This window comes from Diprion similis, chromosome 11, assembly GCF_021155765.1.
Source record: "Diprion similis isolate iyDipSimi1 chromosome 11, iyDipSimi1.1, whole genome shotgun sequence".
In the NCBI taxonomy this organism is placed as follows: Eukaryota; Metazoa; Arthropoda; class Insecta; order Hymenoptera; family Diprionidae; genus Diprion; species Diprion similis.
The window spans coordinates 6608663-6636149 of NC_060115.1; the positions used below are offsets into that span (position 1 = coordinate 6608663).

The 27487-nt window shown below is 40.6% G+C and overlaps 3 protein-coding genes across 4 annotated transcripts; 2 read left to right on the forward strand and 1 right to left on the reverse strand.

Moving 5' to 3' along the window:
* Nucleotides 1-360: 360 nt before the first annotated feature.
* LOC124412231 (protein O-mannosyl-transferase Tmtc3-like) lies at nucleotides 361-6166 on the reverse strand. Of its 2 annotated transcripts, none has more exons than XM_046891947.1 (13): nucleotides 5506-6166; nucleotides 4675-4811; nucleotides 4476-4557; nucleotides 4263-4362; nucleotides 4030-4145; nucleotides 3303-3475; nucleotides 2958-3213; nucleotides 2738-2886; nucleotides 2336-2648; nucleotides 1948-2238; nucleotides 1661-1843; nucleotides 1285-1569; nucleotides 361-1212 (listed from the first exon to the last, which is right to left on the reverse strand). In XM_046891947.1, exons 1-13 carry the CDS (start codon nucleotides 5695-5697, stop codon nucleotides 499-501), a joined length of 2991 nt encoding a protein of 996 aa, XP_046747903.1. In that variant the 5' UTR covers nucleotides 5698-6166; the 3' UTR covers nucleotides 361-498. The 2 variants fall into 2 exon arrangements, with proteins under 2 accessions (XP_046747903.1, XP_046747904.1); XM_046891948.1 differs by lacking the exon at nucleotides 5506-6166 and adding an exon at nucleotides 4930-5068.
* A 1563-nt stretch (nucleotides 6167-7729) lies between these two features.
* LOC124412750 (vascular endothelial growth factor receptor 1-like) lies at nucleotides 7730-13267 on the forward strand. The gene is made up of 18 exons (XM_046892870.1): nucleotides 7730-7784; nucleotides 7891-7992; nucleotides 8658-8794; nucleotides 8905-9094; nucleotides 9289-9503; nucleotides 9758-9914; nucleotides 10140-10297; nucleotides 10492-10639; nucleotides 10819-10945; nucleotides 11148-11323; nucleotides 11404-11570; nucleotides 11719-11863; nucleotides 11979-12113; nucleotides 12255-12410; nucleotides 12508-12647; nucleotides 12736-12895; nucleotides 12977-13080; nucleotides 13142-13267. Exons 1-18 carry the CDS (start codon nucleotides 7730-7732, stop codon nucleotides 13265-13267), a joined length of 2598 nt encoding a protein of 865 aa, XP_046748826.1.
* Nucleotides 13268-16717: 3450 nt separating this feature from the next.
* Nucleotides 16718-27477, forward strand: LOC124412201 (vascular endothelial growth factor receptor 1-like). The gene is made up of 23 exons (XM_046891884.1): nucleotides 16718-16864; nucleotides 19817-19947; nucleotides 20045-20222; nucleotides 20559-20683; nucleotides 20870-21023; nucleotides 21206-21351; nucleotides 21610-21778; nucleotides 21893-22022; nucleotides 22300-22499; nucleotides 22576-22742; nucleotides 22871-23015; nucleotides 23130-23264; nucleotides 23387-23545; nucleotides 23609-23736; nucleotides 23920-24079; nucleotides 24205-24305; nucleotides 24373-24523; nucleotides 24643-24870; nucleotides 24986-25154; nucleotides 25679-25961; nucleotides 26058-26389; nucleotides 26502-26607; nucleotides 26716-27477. The coding sequence occupies exons 1-23, from the start codon at nucleotides 16783-16785 to the stop codon at nucleotides 27379-27381; spliced, it is 4245 nt and encodes a 1414-aa protein (XP_046747840.1). The 5' UTR covers nucleotides 16718-16782; the 3' UTR covers nucleotides 27382-27477.
* Nucleotides 27478-27487: the final 10 nt, after the last annotated feature.

Sequence of the window (27487 nt, forward strand, 5' to 3'; positions counted from 1 at the left end):
TCTCGGACGTTGAAGAAAACTACATGGAGAATGATAAGGAGATGGTTCTTCTCTTTGTGTTCTTAAAAGTCAATGAAAAGAAAAAATATATATATATGCACATTATGATGGCTATAGAAGCAAAATAATTGATTAGAATTTCGCGAGTAGGTGAGAGATGAATAAGGCTTGAATAAGGTACGAATTGTTTGGATATCAGTGAAGTGTGAATAAGGGTTTTCATCAAGGATAGAATAACGTTAAAAATAGGTGTGTCAATAATAAAAGGCATACTTTTAAATATATTTTATAAAATGTCCTATTTATACAGCATATAAAACAATACTCTGTTTTTTTGTAATTTTCCTCCATTTGTTTTTATCTTTTAATTTATATTCACACTCTTAGCACTATATGCTTCAGCACTAAACCCACCGCTCTCGTATATCATTACCCTCGGTACAATAATAGTTTTACAAATATTCGCCGGATCGTTATCCTCTTCCTCCTCCTTGATTACTATGCGACCGAGCTGTCCTTTGTCTGTTGAATTTTGCCGGCATGTTTTTTAACCGGAAGTGTCGTGCTTTGATTATATTGGTCCGCCTTGACGACTGGCTCGCCGGTGCTTCCATCTCCGGTCATCAATTTCGAGCCTAGTTTTTTACTTATTTCAATTTCCCTGACATCCGCGCCGAGGAGTTCGTCGAAGATCCCGTCCGTCCCGGACTCGACGACGTTGGTCACCTCCGAAGCCGGCTGTGTGTCGTCTTGACCGTTGACTTTCGTATCCTGAGCGACGCTCTTGGCCATCCTGGGGGACTTAGGCGGTCCTTTAAGGTGCATCATGTGGTTGTTCAGGGTGTCTCCGATGCTCGGCTCGCTGTTTATGTGGCTGTGAACCGCGGATGCGTGGTTCAGGAACACCGTCTCAGGATTAGCGAGGAATTCACCAGCCATCGGGTCGCTGTTGTAGCTGCCTTCCCGTTTGTTGCTGTTCCAAAACGAGTCGTCGAATATTTCCGTATCTCTCTGCTCCGGCGGGGTCCGATTTATCCGGGCTCTGACTATCGCCAAATGTCGATGAACGTAGTCCTGCTGAGGAGCCAGAGCCGCAGCGCGTTCCAGACACTGGGCAGCAAGACCGAGTTTTCCACGTTCGACCATGACCACGCAAAGGTTGTGCAAGCCCTGGATATTCGCCGGATCAAGTTGAAGGATCCGCCGGTAACACTGGGGAGGATAACCTAGATGTTAATCCCAAAGGCGATGAAATTTTTGCCCATCTTTGATCGTAATACTCACGTTCTCAGCGGCGTCCAGGTCCTTGATGTTATTTATGTAGATGTCACCGAGGAGAATCAGCCCCTTTACATGGTCGGGGTGAAATCTGACCAGCTGATTAAGGAACGGTGCTGCTTCCAGGGGACGCTGTTCGTCGGCCAGCAATAGCGCGAGGTTGAAAAGAGCTGAGCGAAAGTCTTCCTTCAGGGCAACCGCGTTGCGGAACCATCGTTCGGCGTCGGCGCTGTCTCGATCGTCCATCGCCAGCATCCCCAGGTTGAAATGCACGCGCTCGTTGTTCGAGTCCTGGAAAAAATGAAACGAAACGTTTTTAAATTGACGGGGAAACTGCTGCCGCAGCTGCTGCAGCTGCGACCTGGTCTACGAACTTGTCTACCTTTCTCAATAGTTTCAGCAGCCGTTCCCGTGCAACTTTCCGCAACTCGGCACGTCCTAACTCTTGTAGAAGTATAGCTGAGTTCAACAAGGCTTGCTCGTGTTCCGGGTCGAATTCCAGTGCCTTATCTAAGTAGGCCAGAGCTTGGGAGGCTTTTCCTTGTTCCAAGAATACAACTCCGAGCTGGAAACGGAACGTGAAATTTTTATCGAGTTTCACGTCGTCTTTACTTAGGCGTGCCGCCGCATAACCGATCGTTAACATGTAATCAGGAGCACTACACTCACGTTGTAGTAAATGTCGGGGTTGTTACTGTCGTAAAATAGGGCTCTCTCGTAAACCTCCTGCGCTTCCTTGGTACGGTTCAACTTTATCAAAACGTCTCCTCGGTTTATGTAAGCCTGGGTGTAATCGGCGCGCATACTGATCGCCTGTCTGTAAAGCAGATCTGCTTCTTCGAGTCTCGTTGCATTTTTGGCTATCAGATTTGCCAGATTTACGAACACGTTCAGGTGATTCGGGGCTATGCGAGCTTGATACGATTCACCTGGTTTCGCTTTTGGCAGTAAAGACTTTGCCTGTTGAAGATAGTGGATAAGGAACAGTGATTATAGTCAATTCTGCGATATGTCGTTACGTTTCTAAGAGAATTAGTCATACTATTTATTCAATTACCTTCAAGTACGCGTCTTCGGCTTCCTTGAACATTTTCAGGTGATTGTAGGTTCTTCCAACGTTGATATGGGCGCCGATATCATCGCCTTGGACCTTCACGGCCATGTTGAAAAAGTTCAACGCTTCCTTGAATCTACCTTGGCTTTCCAGAGCATGTCCAACATTATTAAACAACTTGGCATTTCGGTTGTTCACCTTCAGTCCCGACATGAATATCGAATACTCGTCTATCCAGTCGTAATTCCGTATGTACGTTTTGGTCGAATGTGCAACGAGCAACGTGATGAGTAGGAACAGAGAAATCTTTTTGTATCTGCAAAAAGGAAGAACGGAAATGATCAATGAGTCGAGACGAAATCGAGTTCCTGGAAAAATACTGCCCATCGATCGCGGATCGCTCACCTCTTGTCCGATATTATACTCCATCCGTAACCAATGAGCATACAGAAGCCCATTGATGGTGCGTACAAGACTCTCTCAGCGATTACGAATCCGACGGGAAAGAACAAGTTCGATGCTGGCAAAAACGGGAGGATCATCATCGCCAAACTCTGTAAATTCACGTGGTGAAAATGCGGGATAATTTTATGACACGAAGTAGGTATCAGGAAATCTCTCTCACCATTATCAGTACGACGGATGTTTGTCTGCTGCGAGTCAGAATGGCCGTCGCTAGAAGTCCTGCCAAAGTTGCGTGGCTGGCTATTGTCGCCAAATTTCTCGGATCCGTCAGAGTTTCTATCAGAGGTATTGTTCCCATTGTCCAATCACAGCATAGGTCAATGGGTAGAAACAGCAGACGCAGGTTTACAGAAGCCAGATAATTGTAGGTGAATTGTCTGGCAGGTGAAGGCGCTACTGAGGCTGGATTGTCGAATCTGAAGATGAATTGATCGGTTTATTTAGCGAACGAAAAAGGTAACTTTACTATTAGCCAGAATATTTTTGTCGATCCGAGTTACTTTACCTCGTGAAAACCGGCAGTTTAGAGCCCATTATCTGCAGTCTTAGAATCAGGAGACAAAAAGTAACCAGAGTCAGGGCAGTCAATCTTTTTGTACCCTCTCCCGACCATGATGGAGATATTTTCTTACCCCCGAGCGCAGACTTTATTGCTAGAATAATATCCAACGCTCTGACCTTTAAGAAAAATACAAGGGTTTTAGTTTCACCTGACAAAGCGGCCGATCAATCGCCAGCGTTGATACGTCTAACGAATAACACAACATGAAAATTAGCAAAAAGATCGCGTCAAGAATACATTTTATCAATTAATATTTGATCGACTAACAAGTTTAGATGAGTTCTGGAAAATAAAAAGACCCCGTGCGATTTGCGGTTACAGAGTGCGTACATCCATACTAAAATGTGTGATTCATGCATTTTGTATTAAAGTCTTCGATTTTTCAATCGAGTTTTTTAATTATTAATTTCTTACTTCTATGTTTCGAAGAAATGTCTCAATCTTGCATGCATTGGTTGATTCTCTATTAATTGTTACTTGTGTCTCAAATGAAGAGAAAATTTTGTAAAAAGAATCGAAATTATACGGCAACAAATTGTTCGGCGAGGAATTCGTTTGGAAGAGAGGAGAATTCGTTACCACGTGACAACGATGGTGTATAAATTTGCATCAGGTTTGGGAAAGACGGTTCACGAAAGCACGACGAGGACAAGGAACATGCTGGACTCACCTTTTGAACAACAAAAATCTCATATAGGACACAAACTGCTGTTGCTGTAATGCCTTGTTCCTTGCATAGCATTGCAGTAAGCACAAATAACATTGACAGTATCAGCGACCTCCACCCTAAAGATTAGAACAATTTTTTCCACACACAGAATCGTGATTTAGATATACGTAAGTATGATCGTGGAAACGGAAGTCTTCGTTCGTTATATTTTTTACTATTCGCACGGTACTCACCAGTCGATCTCTTGCTTTTGCAACTTTTTGTATAAGTTATAAAAGCGGCTAAATAAAATAGCGACGACAGGGTTTCCGCTCTGCCAACGACTCCGGTAACCTGAGAAAAATCAACCAGCAATTCATTTTCAATATCAGCAAATATGTCTTCATAAATTTCTCTCACGTTTGGCCAAATAAAAGAAGAAAAAAAAGTAATTTCTTCACACTCACAGCTTCCGTATGTATCGGATGTACGGCAAATAAAAGCGCTGACACAAAGCTCGCTGGATCGGGTAAGAACATCAAACACATTCTGCAATCAATGAATTTAGACAATGGATGAAATGGATCCTTGGCAATCCAAGATTCTGACGTTATCGTGCAGATTGGTATTCGACTATTTTCTCATCTTCGATTCCGTATTACAAACCTGAAATATAGAAGGCATACTCCAACGTGTAGTAAAACGTTGAGCAAGTGATATCCCATCGGATCTAGTTGATGTATCAAATAATTCCATCTAAATGTGAGGACGCATAACGGTCTGTAAGACTTGTGCGACTGCTCCTGTAAAACAATTAGTTAAACGTTAACCGGGAAAATTAGTTCCAGACGGTTGTTTCTTTTTTCTTTTCTTTCTATCTTTTTTGTTTGTTTTTTTCTCCTTCCTTCCTTCTTCAATCACTTGTCACCGAAGAGAAGAATGGAAGCGTCCGATGAGTGACGGATGATTGATACAACGGGATGATGGATTAGCCCCTCACCGTGACATATTGGGGAATAAGGAAGTATTTCGGGATAACGAATGCATATCGTGATGCATGAAATTCAAGTAGCGAAAATTGATGGGAATTTAACGAGATAAAGGAAGAGAAACGAAGAGAAAAACCGTTGGCCGGAGTAGTTCATAACGTAAGTGCGGGAGGATCGATGTTAAATTTAAGAAAAAGAAACGAAGAAGAAGAAAAAAAAAAAGATGAATCTAGAGAGCATAAAGATGGAAGTGAGAAGGAGAGAGAGAGAGAGAGAAAGAGAGAGAGGGAGAAATTTAACGAGGCGCATGTGGCGAGTGTGGCGAGCGCATAGACCATAGAGCGAAATGGCAAGGAGTCTGGATCAATACGCAGGGTCGTAGACATCGCGGCCATTCCAAGGGGGGCTTCGGGGCGCCCGTGCCATTACTTAGATTCGTACGATTTGACTGGTTTTTTGATACGAACCGGTTTCTAGATTCAGCGTTTCTCAATTTCTAAGTCAGTACCTTGTGCATCGGGGTGCCCCAGAAATCGTTGTAGAAGACATTTTTCAGGGGTGTATGGGGCCGCAGGTCGCGGTTGTCCTTTATCGCCGAAATGTCGTCGAATACGAAACCGCAGCTGAGGCTGTTCAGGTAGACGGTGAATGCAGCTATGGCGACCATCGCCGCGAGGGCACCGCGCGCAGGCACTCCCATCACATACACATTTATTTCGAGGTGAACAACTTCGTTATTAATTATTATCCGGCGATCAGCGGGGCAGCTGTTTGACCAGTCTGGTTTTCGATATGGTTAACCGGATCGGAATGTCTTGATTCGATACTTGTTCGAATGTCATTATGTCTACTCCAAAACGGCGACGGCGACGGCGACGGCGACGTACTCTTGACGAGGTTCCTCGTATCTCTTGATTCGCATCAGAAGTCCTCTTCGTTTTTAACAGCCACCGTATAAATCCGTTTCGCACACGACCCTCCCACCAAATTGCCAATTTTCACTCGCATTATTATCGCCACGGAAACACAGAATTATTTATTTCCCATTTGAAACAGCAACGCCGGCAAAGCACCTCTCCGCTTCTACGCTAGCTGTCAACCAGTAGCGGAGCTAGCAGACAAATCGGCTTTCTCGACCTCCGCGTCTGCGCATCACGACTATTAGGCCTCCACTGCTGCTACTGCGCGCCTGTAATTCTCGATATAGTCTTCTTAGTGTACTATATAGACGTTTATATCCTTCTCTTTTTCTAACGCTCTACCTTCTCCTTTTCATCTTCTCTGCCACATCTCTCTTCCACGAATCGTACCTGCGATCTGAACCAGCGGCGTTTTACCTGCATCGAGTTAACTGACCGGCTCACTTCAGGCCTACTATTTCTGGCTTTACGGTCAACGCCATCGGACGGGTATTAATCAAGTCTCAGTTACTGGATTTTTTCGATAGAGCAGTACGACCTTCTTATATTATAAGAGGAGGGAATTAATTATATCAGCGAAAAATTATGTGCTTGGAAGGCTTAAGCCAGTTTCAACCTGCAGATATTTCATTCATTTAAAGATTAGAGATGTGGGAAAAAACTGGTGATTCGAATTCTGTCAATTTGTCGATCAAGAACTCGATCACCATAAATGCAGACAATACTTGCCTTCCCTAATAGTCAATCAGAAGTCATATTAATAACCGTTGTTATTATTTTCGACTGATTTAGTTGAGATCATGAGTTGATCATTGTGCCCAGCGTGCTCACTGATCCTGATTCCGAAAGAATTGAACCCTTTACCTCATTCAAATGGGGTATTCAAATGGACGCGGTGGCGCCTCGATCGCGACCTGCGCATGAGATCCGTTGGTTACGATACGAATTTTTTATCAGTCACTCATCCGCCCGATATCGAAGTTATTTGACGAATTGTCATCGTACAGATATTGAAAATATTGAAGATAATGAATTGTTTCTTGCTACGATGTACGCAGATGACATGATGGCCAAGCAGCCCATTATTGTCTAGTGAAAATTTCTTAATAATTCAAGTCTTTTCAATTCTGTTATAATTCTCATTTCACTCACTTCTATTTAACGCAATTAATCTTATTAGTAGATAACACGAGGAGGATTGTGTGAGCAGTTTTACAAACGTTATGTCATGTCACCTTTTGTTAGAAGCGGCTTATCCGTCACTCCGATATCATAGGTAAATAATAGCGTTAGCACCAAGGTTGAAAAGAGAAAGTATCCTTAATTTTTCCATAAAATTATATCATAGAAGTATATTGTTCAGTTTCGGCTGTAGAACATTGTTCGAATTGCTCCGCGATCGTGTGAAATGAAATTTTTTGCAATCGAATTACGGAAACGAATCTTTCACGAAAACTACCAACTTACTTTTGGACTGACGAATTCAACCGAAGTTCCATCACGAGTGATCTCGGCTTTTGCCTAGGCGGGACTATTACGCAATCGCCCTTGTAAAAGAAAAAAAGAACGTAGTTCTAGCTTCAAGTTCGAAATATTCATCAAAGAATTGGCAAGTTTATCCGGTGCGGAAATTTCTTTCCCACCGCAATACAAGGAAATCAGACGAATTTAGTGAAATCGAAATTAAGAGTGTTTAACAACGAAAAGTGTGTGACTCCGTTAAAGATTGGCTATTTTCTCGTCTATTTCCTCAATTCCAGCTCCAAACTTTCTCCAACTTTTTCACAGGTCGAACACTTTTAGCCATAGGAGATGCGGTGTCTTACAGCAACCTGTATTTTACTCCTGACGGTAATGGAATTGAAAGGTAATTATGGTGAAGCGTGTGTTTCGTGCTATTTCTCTTTTATACAATGGCTGTGTTGCCGTGAGTTCATTAGCTGCCGATTTCACGGCCCATTCTCGTTTTCAAGGCCTATGTCAAAGTTTCGAGACGCATTTCTATGGTGATTCTAGCGATCAGCTTTTTGGTTATTCTTTTAGAGTTTCGGATACTACGTATGGGGTTATCGAACGTGAAATATGATTTCATCCATACGATAGTTTAGACCGAAAGGTAAAGAGAGCGAGAGAAAAAAAATCATTTAACCTATCCAATCGCTTTTTAATCCAACCGAAATACTAAAGCTTAGCTCTAATCTATTCTGAGACTAGACAATTCAGATATTTTCACATTTTTCAGCCCACACGTAAGCACGAATGAAGGTATCGTATATATAATAAATACTAGCTATTATCATACACGTACCGCCAATCGTCAAAGTTTTAGTATTCGGTTGGCATTCGATCGTGTTCACAAGAGAATTCCTTGTATTTTCCAATCTTGCTTTCAATTCTGCACCAAAATACAGACGGGTATTTATAGTCAATTTACAGTTTGATGTATAGAGCCTTCAGGCCACGTTAAACGAAACAGCTGGCGCGGCGGTCAGTTCCGGCTTTACGGGAGTTTCTAGTCCACGGCGATAGAACTTTATTTTGGTCAATCACACTAGTCGATAAGAGAATATTTTTTATCAGGCAATATTTCATTCAATAAAGCTTATCACCGCAGACGAACTTGGGATTGTTTAATTTTCTCCTTTTTATTTTCTCAGGTTGGCACAGCACGTTAAAAATTCTTCATTATTTCCTCGTACTTGACTATATTTAATCACGACATTATTTCTCATCCGTTTAGAGACTGGAGCACGGAAGCCAACGATGATTCCTGACAAAGAGCAGCTTGTTATCCAGGAAGGAGCGGAGTTGAGAATATCCTGTCAGGGCGATAGTCCTATTCAGTTTTCTACCATGGACCTGTCAGGATATGCATACGTACGATCCATCATTTGATCTGTACCGAAACTCATTTGCGCTCTCCGTTCGTCGGTATCTCGGCAAGATTGTAACTTAATTTTTATTCATTAATAATGGTAAACTTGCAGTCTCAGCAATCGAATCATACTATCGTTGTCGATAACAATACTCACGAGTATACCTTCATTGTACCTCGTGCCACGGCAGTGGATACCGGTTGGTACGCTTGTTCCGAGGAAGGGATGACGATTATCAATGACGAGCAAACCATCAATCGTTCGAGCGAAAATGTTAATTGGATTTATGTCTACGTCAATTGTAAGCATGAACACACCGACGTCCACCATTGAATATAAATGAACAGATTGTATTACCTAATTTACATACGATCATATGAAACAAGGATGTCTGCTTGTTGGCTAATTATATTTATTTATACTATCATGCAGCACAACATCAGAGGTCCTCTAGGCGTTAGGAATCTCAGATGTGATTTACGTAAATCTGTTCAGCATTCATTAAGATTCGTTCGCTCGATTCTCGAATCTATAACACTCAATTAACAGTAGTCATATGGATATATATATATGTACTCTTTTCAGCCGCGAACCGATCATTTGCTACTGATTTGGGCTATACGATAATCAGATTGCCTGGAAGTTCCTTCGTCGTACCATGTCGGCCAACAGCGGAAGATCTGAAGCCAAAACTTCTGTTCAATTATCAGGTAATTGTAGGTCTTACGCGTACATGAATCTTACTTATTCTTTCATTATCACAGAAGGAAATATTATTTAATTCAATATCAAAGTGACCGTAATATTCAACAATTATTTAAATTTTTTTTAGTTAAATTTTTATTATTTCATTCAAAATAATAATAATTCCTGGAACACAAGTGCCGATAGAATTATCATGCTGATGTAAATCCCAACTCACAATTTTCTCTGTAGATATTAGACGAATATTTAATATTCACAGGAAGACGATTCGGAACTAGACAATTTCAAATTCGATTCGAAAATAGGATTCATCAAAGATGACGTCAACGTTAATGACGCTGGCGTTTACAATTGTATACTTCCGTTTTCCAATAATCCCGAAAAAGTCGAAGAACTGGATTACGAATTGGATCTAGGTAATAACTTTCGTTAACTCTAGCAGCTGAGCGAAAGTACAACAACGTGTGCATAGATTTCAACTTGTTTCGTTTATCTTCGTACTTACGGATCTTTATAATATTCATAAGAAAATTATACCTCCGTTTGATGACGACAATAGTCACTTGTATTCTACTTTTGCTGAATTTTTCTTCACTCTCCAAATATTCGGATGATTTAACAAATATCTTTTCCAACAACAGATTTAGACGATTTACAGCCTCCGTTCTTCGATGATAACGAACTTCGTCACTTGGTCTGGGGAAGAAACCAGACTATCACCTGCCACATCAGTTTTGAAACTCCCGACTCGTATCGGGAACCCTATAGCGTGGAGTGGACAGTTCCGAGTTCAGTACCAGTAGGATTCACTGATAACTGATATTTTCAATGTTAAAAATTATTTTAAAAAATTATTTCAGGTGATGGTATGTCTGTAATAACAATTGCGCGTCCAATGTGTGGGATTGTGTATTGAGCAGTTAGTTTTGTCACGTGATTGATTGTAGTGACCCTGCAATGGACATCTCGCACTTAAAAATGATGAAATTTCAGGAAACAAGATTGGTTCGCACGCATCCTACTCGTGACAGTAGTCAATTGACAATAATAGATGTTCAAGAAAGTGATAGCGGGGTATATAATTGCACCGTGAGGAAAATGGGAAAGCAAGAAAGCGTAGGGAGAAACGTTCAATTTCATGGTAAATATAAAAATCGCTAATAATTTAAACCCAAACTCTGAAAATTCATTTTTTACTTCGAATTTACTTTGCACTTATTTTTTATGAAATATACAATATTTCCAAAGATAATGCATCATCGGTCTTATTAGACTTTCGCAATTCGTTATCGATGTAAATTCTCTTATGAATTTTCCCAGATCCTAATCGTCCGCATCTCAAGGTAATCGAATCTAGTGAGAATGCGTCATTTATACATGTTACCGAAAAATCAACGGCAATTTGGGCGATAGATATTGACACGTATCCCAAAGCAACAGTGACATGGTGAGCCTTCCACAGGATATTTATCTTTTTTTTTATTTTCACAAAATTGTTTCCTTTTCGAGCATTCCGTTTTACTAGAGTTTTCCTCGTGTCGGATGTCCGTGAATTAAATTGGTTTTGATAAACTTTTTCTTGGATATCAACAGCTAATGCAGATTCAAACGCTCGTTTTTGATTTCATGTATGATTCTGAAATGCATAGGTTCTCTAAGGATAAAACGGAAATCACCAATACCAGCAAGTACTCGCATGCTGTACATGGATTACGTCACGTGTTCCAAATATCCGATGTAAGAATTGCTGACGCTGGCGTATACACCATCCACATTGACACTTCGAACCAAACTAGAGACCATGAACTTCTATTAGTGGTTCAAGGTGGTAAACCATTTAAATCTCCGATTACTCTTGATTAACCTGACGAGAATTTTTTAAACTTTCTTTGATACACTTTTCAGCCGCACCGGTGGCTCGCATCGTCGAAGCTTCGTCATATTATGCAGTGGGAGAATCCGCAAGATTTTCTTGTCACATATCAGGTTCACCGTTACCGAATGTAACGTGGAGTTATTTGGAATACCCTGATTTTCCATCGAAGAGTATCTCCAATCGTCCAAATTTTTTGGCAAGTATCAGTTGGTCCAACTGACCAGTTTTGTGATATTTCACTGCTGCACTTTCAGTAATTACAATTTGTACACTGATATTATATGCCTTTTCATTTATACGATTTTGCTGCAGTAACAATAACCCAATTATCTTTTCCCGTCTAGGAACTCGTAATGAAATCTTCCGAATTTTCCACCGCTGGATTCATTTCACAGGTCAACATAACGATCAAAATGGAGGGAGATCTGATATGTAAAAGCTGCAATAACATTGGCTGTGTCGAAGATAGAAAATCAATATTTGTTTCCGGTAAGCTGATGTCGAAAATATTTTTACTTATGCTATAGAGAATGAAAATCGATTCTCTGCTATTGAAAGCATCATTTAATGGAAATCGTTGATTTAAATTACTTGTTTATCACAGACGCAAATGGATCTTTCGGCATAATTGATCCAGGCTTCGTTGTGGAAGGCGATAACATCGATCTTACGTGCGGTGCTTCTGTTCACAATTATACCGATGACATTACATGGGACGTGAAGAACGCTTCTAGAAACGGTATCGCTACTAAGTTCATTGCAATTCTGTTACAAAGCCGAGATTTCCAGTAAAGACCGCGGTATTTCTGTTCTGACTACACAAGTGCAACAGCCAAAAGTCATCTTCGATCTTGAAATGTATGTGTAAAATTTATTTCAGAAAGCATGATAATCAATAAACGGAAGACGAACTTTACGTTTCAGTCAATTCTTAAAATAGAAAATGTGCTGAAATCGGATTCAGGAGATTATTTCTGCAAAGCCGTAAATAAGAATAATCAGGAAGAAACGATTGCATATCGTTTGTCGGTACTGGGTATGTAAATATATTTGCGAAAATGGCTGAAGGCAAGTTAAAATTTTCATTCATGTGAATACTCGTTTTACAATTACATATTCCTTGGCTCTTTCAGACGCGCAAGTGCCGTCAATCATTGAATCGAATATGAATAATTCTCAAATTATAATCGATCTGGGAAAGGATGAGAAGGCTACTCGTAGACTAACTTGTTCTGTCGAAGGAATGCCGTTTCCAGAAATAACGTGGCTCAAGGTAATAGAGTCACGGTATGCTCGGCTGAATTATAAAAAAACACCAACCATCGTCATTTCATTATCGTCAACTTTTTGAAATTACACAGAACGGTGAAAGGCTTGAAAATAACGAACAGTACGCCATTTCGTTCAACAAGTCTGAGCTGCACATAAAATACTTCTTTAGTACTGACGGTGGAAATTACTCCTGCCGAGCGAAGAGTCGTCTTGGTGTTAGTGAGAAATCTTTGAGCATTTTGATCGAAGGTAAAGTTGCAAAAAATTCCTTTTTCAAAAATATCATTTACGTATACGTGGCGAAAGTATAAATGATCATCGTATTTCTAGAAGCACCTCGTAACAATGGAATATGGATCGCTTTGATCTGTGTTCTCATCGTCGTCATTGTCGGAGTGGTAATTTACATGAGATTCAAAGTAAAGCGAGAAGAGGTAAGTTAAATCGTCAGGCTGCAGTGCAACAAGGATATTCATTACATCTGAACTGTTGCAGCGTTTGAAGAAAGAATATCGCAACATCGCACTTTCGCAAATTCAACAAAGGTCCCCCGAGTTCAATCTCAATGACGAAGATGAGCTGATACCAGTTTATCAGGGAATAGTGCGGCAACAACTCTAACCCACAGAGTTACACTCAAGGTCATTAGAATCTTTCAATTTATTACTAACAAACTAATAAGTCTTATATAAATAATGCATAATACACGTATATGTATATGTATTTCTTATATGAGACGCAAGTATGGTTTACACGTTTTTTCCCCTGCGGCTGTACTTAAAGTAATTTCTTCTACGATAAGTAGAAGGAAAAACTTGTAAGCCATACTTTTGTTGTGTAAAGTATCATTTGCATCATGGCGGCCGAGTCTTTTTCACTTAACGTAAAATAGTGCAAACTTACGCTCCTCCTAAAAAGATTTATTTAGCCTCCATGGTGTGCAATCTACTTCATAACTGTACAACTAATTGAAATAATTTGTATAATTTTTATCTCGAGGATGTTGGCATTAAAAATACAAAACAACCATTACAATTGAATTCAATTTGAGGACTCCAAAGTGAATAGGCTCACACAGTTCGAAGCGGCAGGATGAAATTTTATTACAACCGTCTCGCGGTGTATGAAAAAGGTTCGTGAAAATATTTGGGTCTTTAATTGAGAAAGTCACGAATGAAATGGGCCACTTCAATTCGGTCAGAAGGAATACTTCTAAGTACGTATATCACACATGATCAGAATCCCCCGTGTATTTCATGCCGTAATGGGTATCCGGTAGCATGTTGTTCGTAATCGAGGATAAAACAGACGTATCTGCAGGATGTGGAATCTGAGGGTTTTCACAGAAATATCGTATCATTTCTTGTGCGGTCGGTTCCGTAACACTAAGTGGCTACGATACTTCTCGATGCAGAGTATTCAATAATTATAACTTTACGAAAATGCGATGGACCAACAAAGTCGGCGAGACGTAATCCCTAACATAAATACGAAAAATTGTCTTGTCAAAGAATAATAATTAAGAACGCAAAAATGTATACTTAAATTCGTACTGAAAATTTTTCCTGTGAATGAAAAAGATTCCGTAAAGCAAAGCTCCAAAACTGCAGAGCATTTCAATGGTCAACTGTTTGAACATCCTGCTGGGATTTCGACCTTTGAACGAAGTTGGAATTCGCGTGACACTGATTTTAGCTGCTACGACAATGATCGCCTTTCCGATTATTCATATGCCCGACATATGCACTCGCATGTATGGTATTAAAAAAGGCAAATACCAAGAATTTCGATGACTGCAGATTGCTTGGAGTAATGTAAACTAAATGAATGAAGTGACGAAACTCATGTGGTAAGAATCAGCTTCCTAAGATATTCATTCTTTTTCTGCGACAGAGTTAGCTGCCTTATAATCCTAATATTCAACTAATGATTTCCTTCTATGGTGTTTAAAATCCGGTGCATGTCTTTATTGTTATAATTTTGATCGGACATTTGGACGTCAAATATTTCAATGGATTTCTTTGCACAATTTTTAAATATTAGAAAGTGCAGACTGGCAGAATTGGTTTTGGCAAAAAGCCAATTTCTACCATTTTCAGTCGACCTTCATGGAATTGGATGCGTGACCTTGTGCTATCTATTTTTGTACTGTCAAAGTTTTTCAGAATTCGAAACGGTACGTACCGAAGTTGTCAAATGAAGATAAATCTCGGATTGATCTTTTGCTCACGTACTTCGATAGCAATACTGAGAATGCACGGATACCGACTGAAAATATTATACAGACACAGGAGGACCACTTTTTCGATTAAAACACTCTTCAGCCTCTCGATGTCGACTGATTAACTTCAATAACGCTCTTCCCCAATATCACGACACGTCACGACACAAGACGTTTTAAAACATGGAATTACACTAAATAAGATTAACGCGTCTAGAGGTAAAGCTACCATCTCCTTGCTACACTATCTATTCCGCAGTTCATGGAGACTGTAGATTTCTTTCACTGTCCCGTTCCGTCTTCCCCGCAACTCGGTGACGGCGATAATGCTCACGTCGAGTGTGCAGTATTCGATTGATCAGCACTTGCTGCCAAATCATACCGGTTTTTCCAAATTCCCGGACGGGCCTTCGTTTGTATCATTCCGAAAACCGGTCCACCACTGTTGCATTCCTGCGACGATTGGATTGGCGAAGGTGTAAATCTGATGCCCCAAAGCCATGCGCGAAGCCCAAAATGTGACAACTATGTAACTTATTAGGATTGGATTAACAATGTCGACGGTGACTATCGACGATCGCAAAACACACTCGATCTACTATAGAAAATAGTCAACTTTACTGTGCAGGATGGAGAAAATCGACTGTTAGAAAAGCTAAATGAAGTATTAACATAGTTGAAGCTTGTGCTACATTCAAACAGTTGGACTTTCGATATCACTTCTCTTATTGGTACTGTAGAAATCAGCTGTATCACTTTTCCAATTAAAACGGTAATTAGTAGCCCATTGTCGAACGGTATCTAAATTGAACAGCGTTCAACGTTTAGATGAGATTATTGCACGCATTTCCTTGAGTTTCTTCACCATAATTACTTATACATTATTAGTTTAACATACATATTTTCATCGGCGCATGTTGATTATTATGATTTTTTTCTCTTTGTTCTGCACTTTATCAACGCTATCAACTGGAACTTCCTGTTTTTTTAGTAGAGCACACGTGCATCGGACGCCGGAAAACAAGCAACCAACTTTACACAACGGTAAGGTGTATCGCCGTGATGTAAGGAGAAGTAGAGATGGTGAAAATTTTGCACACCTCATTTTTGCAGTCTTTATTGATAGTTCAGTTCATATACAGTCATAATATACATAATTATTAGTGCATAAATCAGAGTTCTGATTTGGTACATTTAACCAGGATTCAATGAACCTACGTTTTCATCATATATGTTCGGTGTGATAATAATTCTAATTAAAAACTGACGATGAGTCTCACGATGTTTACTCATGTATTTCTCCGTGTACATTTTATCTGGTGTTACATATTGACGTTGACAGAATCAGGAGTGGTTCTGTTTGTGCAAGATTTTTACTTCAACTGCCGTACAAACCTGATGGCAGCAATGAATTTTATAGAATACATGTATGTATACATTTTTGTAAGAATTTGAATCACGCATAATTGAACAAGGTTTGAATAGTTTTACTGCAATGCGCCAAAATCATGTCCTCTGGAAGATACCGTTGTCTACCAAATGCCGATCCGATTATGCATCAGGAAAAATCGGTCACCTGAAGTCCCGCGAATCAAAATTCATCCAGTAAAAGTTACTCGCGGATCAGCTAGTTATTTAATATTCATTGTTGGATTGTTACACGTAAGCGTGTTCTTCGGAAGTGTCTGGTGACGTCAAAAGTTGATTGTTGACGAACAGAAGTGGGAGATCGAAGGCGGTGTAACGTTGTGCTGTCTGCCTCGCGGAGTTAGTGAACAGTTGTCGCTAGGATGAGAAAGTGATCGCGGTGTTCGTTTGGTTAACGATAAGTCTTCGGGAAACGCACCGGGTAGTCGGTGAATTTCGGCTGGCGGGTTCCAAGTCAAGTTTTTTCTCGATGTCGAGATCTGACTGAATGCTCCACCGCCAAAAAAACAATATGGATCGCGTGATGATCGTCAAGGTGTTGCTCTTCGCGATCTTCGGGATTCAGCAAGGTAACGTCAATGACTAAGTGCGCGGTTTTGTACGCTTTTCTCATTCCTTGTTAGCAGGTGTCTCACCTGGCTGCTGTCCACGTGACGGAATGCCATTCAGGTGCGGTGTCCCTCCGAACCAATAAGCACGTTCACCTGAACGATCGTTGCTTCGGATTGGCTACGAGCCTGTTCATTCTCTCGCTAACGAACCTTCGATATTCATGTCAAGTCCAAACGCTGAATGTATCATTACTTGTATTACTCATACCCATAATCACGCGAAATTTTTTTTTCCCTATTTAAGCCTGAGTTTTTCCTGCAAATGCGCCAAACGACCTGCCGATGTCTGTGTTTACCTGTAAAATCTTACTTTTACTACTTGTCAAATTCTTAATCAGTTTCGTTGAAAGCGAGTGGATATATCGCTGCATTTTTAGGCTTCATTACTTTATTAACTGTGCTTGATGGTATCGCTTCTTTTTGTTATATTTATGTCACTATAATTCTAAGTATTGTTATGCGTTTATGAGGTTGGGTATTGTTACAATTATTTCCGAGTGTATTATTTACAGCGCAGTGTAAAGCTTTAGTACGTCATTTATCTTGCTAGTTAAACCGCAGATAAAAAGAAAAAACCCAGGTCTGATTGCATATCTAGATCATATTGAGCAGATTGACGGCTAATTATGTATATATATATATATATATATATATATATATATATATATATATATATATATATGTATATGTATATGTATTTGTGTGTATATATATATATATATATATACACGAGCGATCGATGCTGCTGTCTTATTACTTGTTGATCAAATGATAATACGGTACCAATTTCGCCCTTACCACCCTTCCAGTAATTGAACTCTGAACGTAATTGGTTTTATAGGTTATTCTTATGAGGAGTTTTATTACTCCCGTGGCTTATTCACATTTTTTCTTTTCCTCCAATTTGACACAAATGATACAACCAGATGTAGTTTCCGTTCCAACAGAGATAAGCGTTCTCTGGTTTTTTCACAGAGGTTGATAGTGAGCAATTTGTTTTCAAGGCATTCTAAGTTTCCTCTTAGTTTTAGTCATTCCCATGTTATACGATGTTTCTCATGAAATCATTTCCGCAGACTTTGAATTCAATCCGTAGATTGTTGTTCTTTTATTAAAATGTATAATTAACAAACCTGCAGTATACAAGCCTATGTTTATTGATTACTTGCGACAGTGCCTGGAACAGAATGCAACTCAGTGACTTATTGAATTCGAATTATCTCTACTCGGATAAATATCAGAATGCTTTTGTCTTTTTTTGAATGTTCTACAATCAGGAAAGGACAGCCAACCGGATGTAGCCGAGCGAATATCTCACCCACTCCCTTTTCCTTTCAGTGATCAGCGGGCGGGGATACCGGGCCCTTATCAACTACCGTTCTTGCGTTTGACTCTTAAAAACCTTCCTCAGCCGGAGAATATTGTAATTTAACTACCAACTGCAAAAGCTTAGATTATTTTCCGGATGTTTTGCTTTGCCAGTGAAAAAACAGATTTTAATCTTTTCCCTCCGACCGGTTCTTCGCGATTCTTTGAACGACGCTGTAACTGTAATTCGATATAACTCGAAAAGACTGCAAGTATTGCAGCAGAATGAATATGCGATTTCGAAGAATGAAAGAGAAAGCTGTTGCGTGAACTAAACTTCTCGAAAGATGTGCCATTTCAGGATGGTTACGTTTCACGAGCGTTTCTGATTCGTCAACTGGACGTAAACCACGTAGAGCTAGGGAATAATTTTCAGAATGTGGTTTCTACTGGTCAGGAGAATATTGATATTCGATTATGTAACCAGTTAGCGAATGTTAGTCAAATTTTCCGCTGCGTTTTTCTGGAATTTTCGGCTCCTTTCACCATCTTCCCATCTTTCACTGCGGCCAATAAGCCGGAGGCAATGGTTTCTTGCTACGGTAAAAATAATCTCCACAGATTATGAGGGAAGAACAATTCGCTGCTGGACGAATAGAATGCTTGGGAATTGTAGAAATTCTGAAAGAATGACTTTAGACGAATACCGCTCCTTTGGTATCGACGACTATTTTGCTTTGTAAAATACTTGGAACTGCGCAGTCTACATAGGCATGGAAATACTCCGCATGTTTGATACTGTGAGCATAATTATCGCTGATGGAAGAAAGAGAGAAATGAACGTTGTACTTCCTGTGCGGTAGTATGTTTTACCATGTTTTGTGATTACGTCCTTTTCAGGATTCAAATGCAAACCAAGCGTATCCGCAGGACGTGGGAATAAGAGTATTTCACAGAATAAAATTTCTTCATCTTTTATGGTCTTGCTCTTACTTACCGTGAATGTTACAGACGATGTTATGGATCTGCATAAACGTAGTAGATGCGTAGTAATTATTTAGATACGCGGAATGCGATAAACTGTCACCTCGAATCGGTCGAGGCTTGATTTACCGAGACTTTTACTTAACAGGCACGCCTATCGTACGTCACATATGTACAAGATACATACCGATCGAAGAAATTTAGACTTGTGTTGGGTACTTGAAGATGCAAATCAACCCCAAGAGAGATGAACAAGAACCTGATCTATAAAAGGGTACTGATAGTACCTCGCGTGAAAATTTCTGTAACGATGATATGAAAGCGTGAATAACTAGACAGGCTGTGAGCCGCCGGTTGGAGGGGATAGCCGAAACGATCGAACCGTTCCGGTGAATTTACATGTACTCTTATGGATGCACGCCCGCTATGATCGGTGGCAACCGCTTTAACTAAATTTTCCCCATAAGATTTAACATAGACGTTACGCCAAAATGAGGGCTCGACTAGCGTGGCTAGTGATTATTTCAATGCGAAGTATTAGATGTATCGACTAGTGGAATAATTGAGCAACGTGTAACGTATATAAAACGAACAATCATATCATGTTTTTTTTGGCAGGTGTCACGGCATGGAAACCAACAATGAATCCTGATGTCGAGCAGCTTGTTATCCAAGAAGGAGAGGAGTTGAGAATTTCATGTCGGGGTGACGGCCCTATTCACTTTTCAACCATGAATATATCGAGGAATGTACGTGTCGGTTGTTACACTCAAACTCAGTTCCGCGCGCAATTCGTTACCGGCATGGCCAAAATAACATCCGATACCGTCAACTTTGAATTTACAGATACACGATATCAGCGTCGACGGAAATTCTGGTGAACATACTTTCCACATCCATAATGCACTTGCGAGCGATACTGGTTGGTACGCCTGTGCCGAGGAAGGTGTCGAGATCAGAAATGACGAGCAAACGATCGATCATCCCGACGCAGAGATCTCTTGGATCTATGTTTACGTGAATTGTAAGTAATGAAAAACACGTCTTCACTTACGGGGCTGAACTTTTTGGTGACGATTCTTACAAGTGTTGGGAGTGACGGCCGTTTGAATACGCGCTCTGATGCCATATACCTCACATCCTGAAAGGAAAGAAGTTATTCTATGACTTGTAATATCACTTTACTCGATGAACTCGTTCTATATTGAAGGTATTGAATCGAAAATTCGTTACGTGCTGTTAATATACGCTTGTAGGAAGAGTTTGAAAAAGAATGTTCGCCTATTTTCAAAATGTATTTCATCCTTTTTTGAAATCTGACAGCAAGTTCTGGTGTTTGAAATTGAGACATTCGTTTTAGCTACAAATCCTTTCGCCGTCGCGCATAGTCTTCACTCGTTATGGTTACAAGTGGGGACAACAGGAGTCATTCCGTGTCGGCCGACGTTACCCACGATTCAAGTGAAACTTTACAAGAAGTTCGGTGTAAGTGACTGTATATAAAAAGTGAATAATTAATGAGATTGTTTTGCACGAGAGAAAAAGGAAATCGATAAAATTAGTACCGTAGAACGCAGATTGATAATTATCCGTGAAATTTATGATTAGCATAATCCTCCTCCCTACCCATACTTATGTTGAAGATACTAAATACTTGACCGCGATTTGCAGGATCCAGAGATACCAGAAGAAGCCGAATTTGACCCAAAAATTGGATTCATCTTGAAAAATTTGTCACTTGCACTGTTAGACGAAATGTTAGAGTGTAAAATAGTTGGCATCGAAAACTCGGACAGTGAGGCGTCGTATATTTTAACCGTGACAGGTGAGTTTGTGCTTATGCATTTTCGAGCTTATAATCCACTCGATTGTGTATTCTTAATGAATTTCCCAAGTGACTTTCATTCTTTGAGTCCATTCCCTCTACAAGTGTGCGTCACGCTATTTCTTCGGTCAAGTTCGGTTCGAAATCATTGATGATTTGTTTTTTCTCCTTTCCACACGAAGTGCCGAAAATTCTGCCAAAGCCGATAATCGACGGAGCTGCGTTGCGTCACGTTGTCTGGGGTAAAAATCAGACTTTGACGTGCTCGATAGTTATGAGAAAATCTGATTTATTTACTCTGAAATGGAAAGCTCCATCTTCCGTTTCGGTGAGTTTTAGCAACAATGTTACTCAAGTCATAAACAATTATTGGCGGTTCAGATTTTCATGACGAATCGTTCAAATTATACGAATATTATGCTTCTTTCTCGAACTCATGATATGCTGCGTCTGATAATATCAAATTATCACGTGAGTAAAGAGCTGCAATTCATATCTATTTTTCTCAACTCTCGCGGCATTTGATTGCCCATTTCATGTTTTTGATTAACGCGATGGCGTGAATACGGTGGAAAAAATATTTCAGGAAGACAGACTTATTCCGGACGAAAAATCGGTAACCGGGTTAAACAACGTGACTCACAGAGCCTTCCTCACAATAGTCAATGTTCAGAAAAGTGACGAAGGTGAATATATTTGTACCTTGAAGGATAATGCTAACAACGTAACGACCAAAACACACCTTAAAATTTGGGGTAAGCATAAATACCGTCGCGTTCTATTTTTATCCAGCCCGTTCTATTTGGTCCTTCCAGATGCGAGAATTTTTATAATAATTTGATCAATCGATCCATTCAAAATTTTCCAAGATCCAAATTATGTGTACCTCAACGTGAGCCTGGATGATGGTAGCAGTGCTTCGTTGCAAGGCCGCGAAGGAGGCACTGCTCGATGGAAGATGACTGTCGACAGTTACCCCGAGAACGTTACTTGGACGTGGTGAGTCTCAGTACGAGGTTGACAGAATCTTTTTTTATTTCGAGACTGAATCAGTTTGGTCATGTAGGCAATTACGTCTGCGGTCTTCCGTGCAGAATTTTCTCACCTCCGATTTGCTCGGAAAAGAATGGCACCCATGCACCGTAACCGACTAAATGGGAAACAACGCACTCGCGCTTTCCTTCGATGCAAAATAAGCCGCCATTGCATCGCATTTCAGTAAACCCACCGATCCTGTTATACGAGATTGATAAATACATGTTTACTGTCGATACAGGTTCAAAGGTAATTCTGACGATCCAATTAAAGATGTCACATCGCTTTTGCAAAGCAAATACTCGCACATCCAAGATGAACGCGGAAGAACGCACGTCTTCAGAATAGCTCGCCTGAGCGTTCGCGACACGGCCAATTACACAATTCGTGCATCCACTCGAAGTAACATGACCGACACCATCCTTCATTTGAATGTCGAGGGTAAGATCTTTGCCGAGTAATACTTCGTATTCATCAAATTCCACAGTCATCGTTAATGATTCGTGACAATTTCCAGGACAGCCAATTGCTCACATGACAAATACCTTGTCGTACTTCATGCCAGGCCAGTCTGTCGATTTCATATGCAAAATTCTAAGCAATCCACAGGCTAATGTGACATGGATTTATCGAGAATACCCGAAGTTTCCCAGCAGAACCGAGTCAAAATCTATCACTTTATCGGCAAGTACCAATTAATTTTACTCGATCAATTCCGCGTGTCTAGGTTAAATAAACGTTAGACGGTAACATTTGTAATACGAGTGTCCTGATTTTAAGATTGATTGTAATTCCGTATTTATTTTACCCAGAACACGACGTCTATAGAAGCGAAACGCGAGCCGTTTACTATTTTTTCTCGTGTGACCGTAAAGATCAACGAAACCGGTGATCTGGTGTGTAAGAGCTGTAACAGGATTAATTGTACGGAAGTTACAGATCTAATTTATGTTTCCGGTATGTTCATTCCCTTGTTTTTCATCTCTCGCATTATTTCTAGCACCGTTGAAATAGATTTTTCACTAACCTAATCTCTAATGGAACGCATTTTCGGTTCTGCGATTGTTGTAGACGTGGCTTCACCTTTTGAGATATTGGAACCAAAATCGGTCACGGAGGGTGATACGATCAGTGTATTATGCGGAGCTTCGGTGTATAACTACAGCGATAAAATTGAATGGGACGATGTCACCAATTCCGAGGACGGTATGTTTTTCGAAATTTGTTCGAAGTGTTTTCTAAATCTTCACATGCAAGTACTCATAATTTACACGTAAAAATATCAATGAATCGGAACTATTGAAATATATTTATAAAACTTTTCCCAGGAAGAATATCGGTTGAGTATAAAACTACGAAGTTCACCCATCAAGCGATACTTATAATACGTGACGTACAGATGTCCGATTCAGGAAATTATACTTGCCATGCGTTTGATCCGGAGAATAACAACAAGGAACCGCAAACCTACATATTGTCGGTGAAAAGTACGTATGGCTTATACTTGTGGTCAGACTTTCAGGATGTTCAAAGTATCAATCGTGTTTCAGATGCGCGTGCACCGGATATTTACGAAACGAATTTGAATAATTCTCAGATAGTGAAAGAGAAAAAGGATAGTTTGCATCTATCGTGTAGTGCCAATGGAGCACCAGTACCAACAGTAACCTGGTTAAAGGTAAAATCTCATTTTCGTATACTGTCTCTTGATGAAGTATGTTTAGAAGAAGCGATTTGTTGTGTCAAGTAACCGGTGAATGTTAACTCCGGAAAAAATTACTAGCAAGTTTGGTTCACAGAATGTGATTAGTTTTCCTAGTTTTGTTAGAAAACCTCATAATCATTTGGTTAAACTTTATAGGATGGTTATCCAATAAAAAAGAGTCAGCAGTACGAAATTTCCTCAGACAATTCCACGCTTTATATACAATACTTTTTGGATGGAGATAACGGACATTACGCGTGTCGAGCAGAGAATCGTATAAAAGCCGTCGAACGATATGTGGACATCGTTATTGAAGGTGAAACTTGGGCAACGATGACACGACGTGTCATCACTGCCAACAAGATTAGATCTTGGGAATCATTTCCTTGATCAATGTCTTCCGGACAATCTATACAACTAATCACTATATGCCATTTTCAGGAAACCGAAGTGACTTAATTTGGATCAGTTTGATATGTGTCCTTATCCTAATCATCATCATTGTCATCACTTACATGGGGTACAGAGTACACCGAGAAAGGGTAAGTGAGAACTTCGGATTACTGTCGGGTAACGGAATACGATGTTGTTAATCGAGATTCCTTCCAGCTGACGAAGAAGGTCTTGTTCGAGGCTGGCTTGACGCATTTCGAAGAAGGTGCTCTCGAGTGTTTGAATCCCGATCTGACGATCGATGACCAAGCCGAGCTTTTACCCTATGATAAGAAATGGGAATTTCCGCGGGAGAATTTGAAACTCGGTATGTTGCTGAAGCTCTCTCTGACGATAAACGTCCGTGAACATATCGTTCAACGGTCGACAGGCGTCAGTCCTTTGATGCTGACAATATCTCATAACTGTATAATAATATCACGTCAGGTAAACAACTGGGAAGCGGTGCATTCGGTGTAGTGATGAAAGCTGAAGCACGGGGCATTTGCGAAGATGGAAAGGATACCACTGTTGCGGTGAAAATGGTTCGACGATCGGCGGAACCGAGTTACATGAAAGCTCTCTCCAGCGAACTCAAGATCATGATTCATCTCGGCAAACATTTGAATGTCGTCAATCTGCTCGGGGCTTGCACCAAGACCATCCTTACTAAGCGTGAGTTCCGTCTTTTTCATCGGCAACTTGTTCGTACGCGGTTGTTTCCACCACGTTGACATGGCGGTAATCGGTGAAAAATCGGCAACCATTGTTATTTTACTGTTTCCCAAAGGTGAACTTTACGTCATCGTCGAATATTGCCGTTTCGGGAACTTGCACAACTACTTGCAGCGTCACCGAGCAAGTTTCGTCGACCAAATCGATCCGGCTACACAAAAAATTGATCCAAATATTGGTATGGAGCGTTTGACCCGAAGTGAAAGTATCGGAAGTCAGAATAGGTATGCAATATGTACCCAGCATTTGTAGATCTAATTCTCTGATCAGTGAATCATCGCCATAGTTCTTGCGGTATTGGATTATCATCATGTGCTCACTGAACTATTTTCTCGTTTCATGCGACAAAGTCATTCCATTTACAATCACAATTAACCACATCTAATACCTTTAAAAAATCGCGTCTTTTGAAGGTACTTCAATATTCCCTCCAGCTTATTGACTATCAAATTCTATTACATGCTTACACGACTAAACTAAAACTGACATGGCACAACAAATTTCTGTCAAGTACTTCAATAGTTGATAGTCGTTACTTGGCATGTCGAAGAGAATATTTAATTCGATATGAAATCATAACTGTGTTGATTAAAATGAATCTTTGACCCGATATTCCCCACTTCAATCCTAATTCGCTTGTCGTAAGTAGCAGCTTATATTTATAACTTTAACAAAACTCTGGTAACAATGGTGAATGGTGCATGCAATGTGTTGGCTAACATGGTGTTGTTTTCCTCCGATCATACAGGATAAAGTACGCAGCGTTGTCCTTTTCCCGTAGCGTCAGTGTAAAGTCATCGGATAGCAATAGTGGTTCCGAACTAGTCGATTATCGTCAGGCGACAGAATTCGGAGATGTGAACATGTCGCCTGACGGTGGCGTCTTGAGCAACAATTCGGTGCAACCTGGATGGAGGTCGAATTATCGGGGCGATTATAAAGACCATAATTTGAAACCAATTCGCACGCAAGATTTACTCTGCTGGGCTTGGCAGGTGTCACGTGGTATGGATTATCTCAGCAGTAGAAACGTGAGTGCCATTCGTAATGCCGATGATCCGGTTTTATCGGTCCGTTGAACCGCGTCGCCTCCCAAAATTCCGAAATTTTAACCCATCGTGTTTCAGGTTTTACACGGCGATTTAGCAGCGAGGAACATACTGCTCGCCGACGACAATGTCGTAAAGATCTGCGACTTTGGCTTGGCCAAAAACATGTACAAGGACGACAATTACAAGAAGAAAGGAGACGGACCCTTGCCGATAAAATGGATGGCAATCGAATCGATCAGAGACAGAATATTCTCAACTCAGTCGGATGTCTGGTCCTTCGGTATAGTCTTATGGGAGTTTTTCACTTTGGCACGTACTCCGTATCCCGGAATGGAAGCTGAAAAGCAATACGACAGACTTATCGAAGGATACCGCATGGAGAAACCGGAACATGCAACAGACGAGATGTGAGTTAGAAAAATAATCTATTAGCGTGGGAAGGTGATAATAATATATACTTATATATGTATATGTATATACTCCGATAACAAACCTTCAACCGTTGCGGTCAATTCCTAGATACGCCTGCATTCAACAGTGTTGGAAGGCGAAACCGTCTCTTCGCCCTACGTTTCCGGAGCTTGTCGAAAAACTCGGTACTCTGTTGAACGAAAGTGTTAAAATGGTGAGTTGGCCATACAGGGAGAACTCGCTGGAGAAAAACCCTTCCGGACCCGTGAAATAATGCTAAAAAATGGCAACTGTCGTGCAATATAATCTTTTCACGTTTCAGATTTATTTCGACTTGAACACTCCGTACATGGACATGAACACTGCGAACCTTGCAAATGGGCAAAGCGATTACTTGACCATGATGTCGGCGCCGAGCCACGATTATCACAATTCGCCCGAGCCGTCATGGGAGTCTCGCCCGGATTCAGCCTACCTGTCGATGAGTCCGTTAAACAAGAGCACCGATCCTGGGATCTTCAGTCCCCGACCGGAGGTCAGCGAAACTCACTTCGACTTTTCTCCTCTCGGCAAGACTACTCCGGTGAATTCGGATTCGGAAGACTGCATTGAGTCAGCACCGATGCTCACTCCCGAAGAGCCATACTTGAATCCCATCAATGTGCAACAGAGGAGGGCCGAATTCGTCAAGCAACAAAAGGAAAAAAGTCCCAGCAGAACGAACTTGGATTACTGCAATGTTGCCACGAGCCCGCCGAACAATCAAATATCAGATTCGATGAATACGTCTGATCGAAATTTGAACAAATCAAACATGCAGAATATTTATGCGAATCGATCGCCCCCGCCCATAATAACAGGGCATGACAATTACGTCAATATGCCCCAGCAAAAAAATGAACGGCTCAAGGATATGAACGACAGTTTCAGTAACCCAAGCTATGTTACCATGTCGAATTTGGAACTCCAAGACAGACAAATTGTCTAACATTTTATAGACGAATTTTCCAATACGTCCAGTGCCATGATGATTTTTTTATTTTTTTTATCGACAGCGTAACGTTTGAACTGAATTTACCGAATCTATAATAATA

Excerpts from the sequence above, each read along its gene's own strand:
- LOC124412231 (XM_046891947.1), bottom strand. The coding sequence starts at position 5,697 with ATGGGAGTGCCTGCGCGCGGTGCCCTCGCGGCGATGGTCGCCATAGCT. Across the intron at positions 2,239-2,335 it reads CCGAAGACGCGTACTTGAAG|GCAAAGTCTTTACTGCCAAA; the intron begins GTAATTGAATAA and ends TATCTTCAACAG. Across the intron at positions 1,213-1,284 it reads ACCTGGACGCCGCTGAGAAC|TGTTACCGGCGGATCCTTCA; the intron begins GTGAGTATTACG and ends TATCCTCCCCAG.
- LOC124412750 (XM_046892870.1), top strand. The coding sequence starts at position 7,730 with ATGCGGTGTCTTACAGCAACCTGTATTTTACTCCTGACGGTAATGGAA. Across the intron at positions 7,993-8,657 it reads TACGTATGGGGTTATCGAAC|AGACTGGAGCACGGAAGCCA; the intron begins GTGAAATATGAT and ends TCATCCGTTTAG. Across the intron at positions 8,795-8,904 it reads ACCTGTCAGGATATGCATAC|TCTCAGCAATCGAATCATAC; the intron begins GTACGATCCATC and ends GTAAACTTGCAG.
- LOC124412201 (XM_046891884.1), top strand. The coding sequence starts at position 16,783 with ATGCTCCACCGCCAAAAAAACAATATGGATCGCGTGATGATCGTCAAG. Across the intron at positions 24,871-24,985 it reads CAAGACCATCCTTACTAAGC|GTGAACTTTACGTCATCGTC; the intron begins GTGAGTTCCGTC and ends TGTTTCCCAAAG. Across the intron at positions 26,390-26,501 it reads GAACATGCAACAGACGAGAT|ATACGCCTGCATTCAACAGT; the intron begins GTGAGTTAGAAA and ends GTCAATTCCTAG.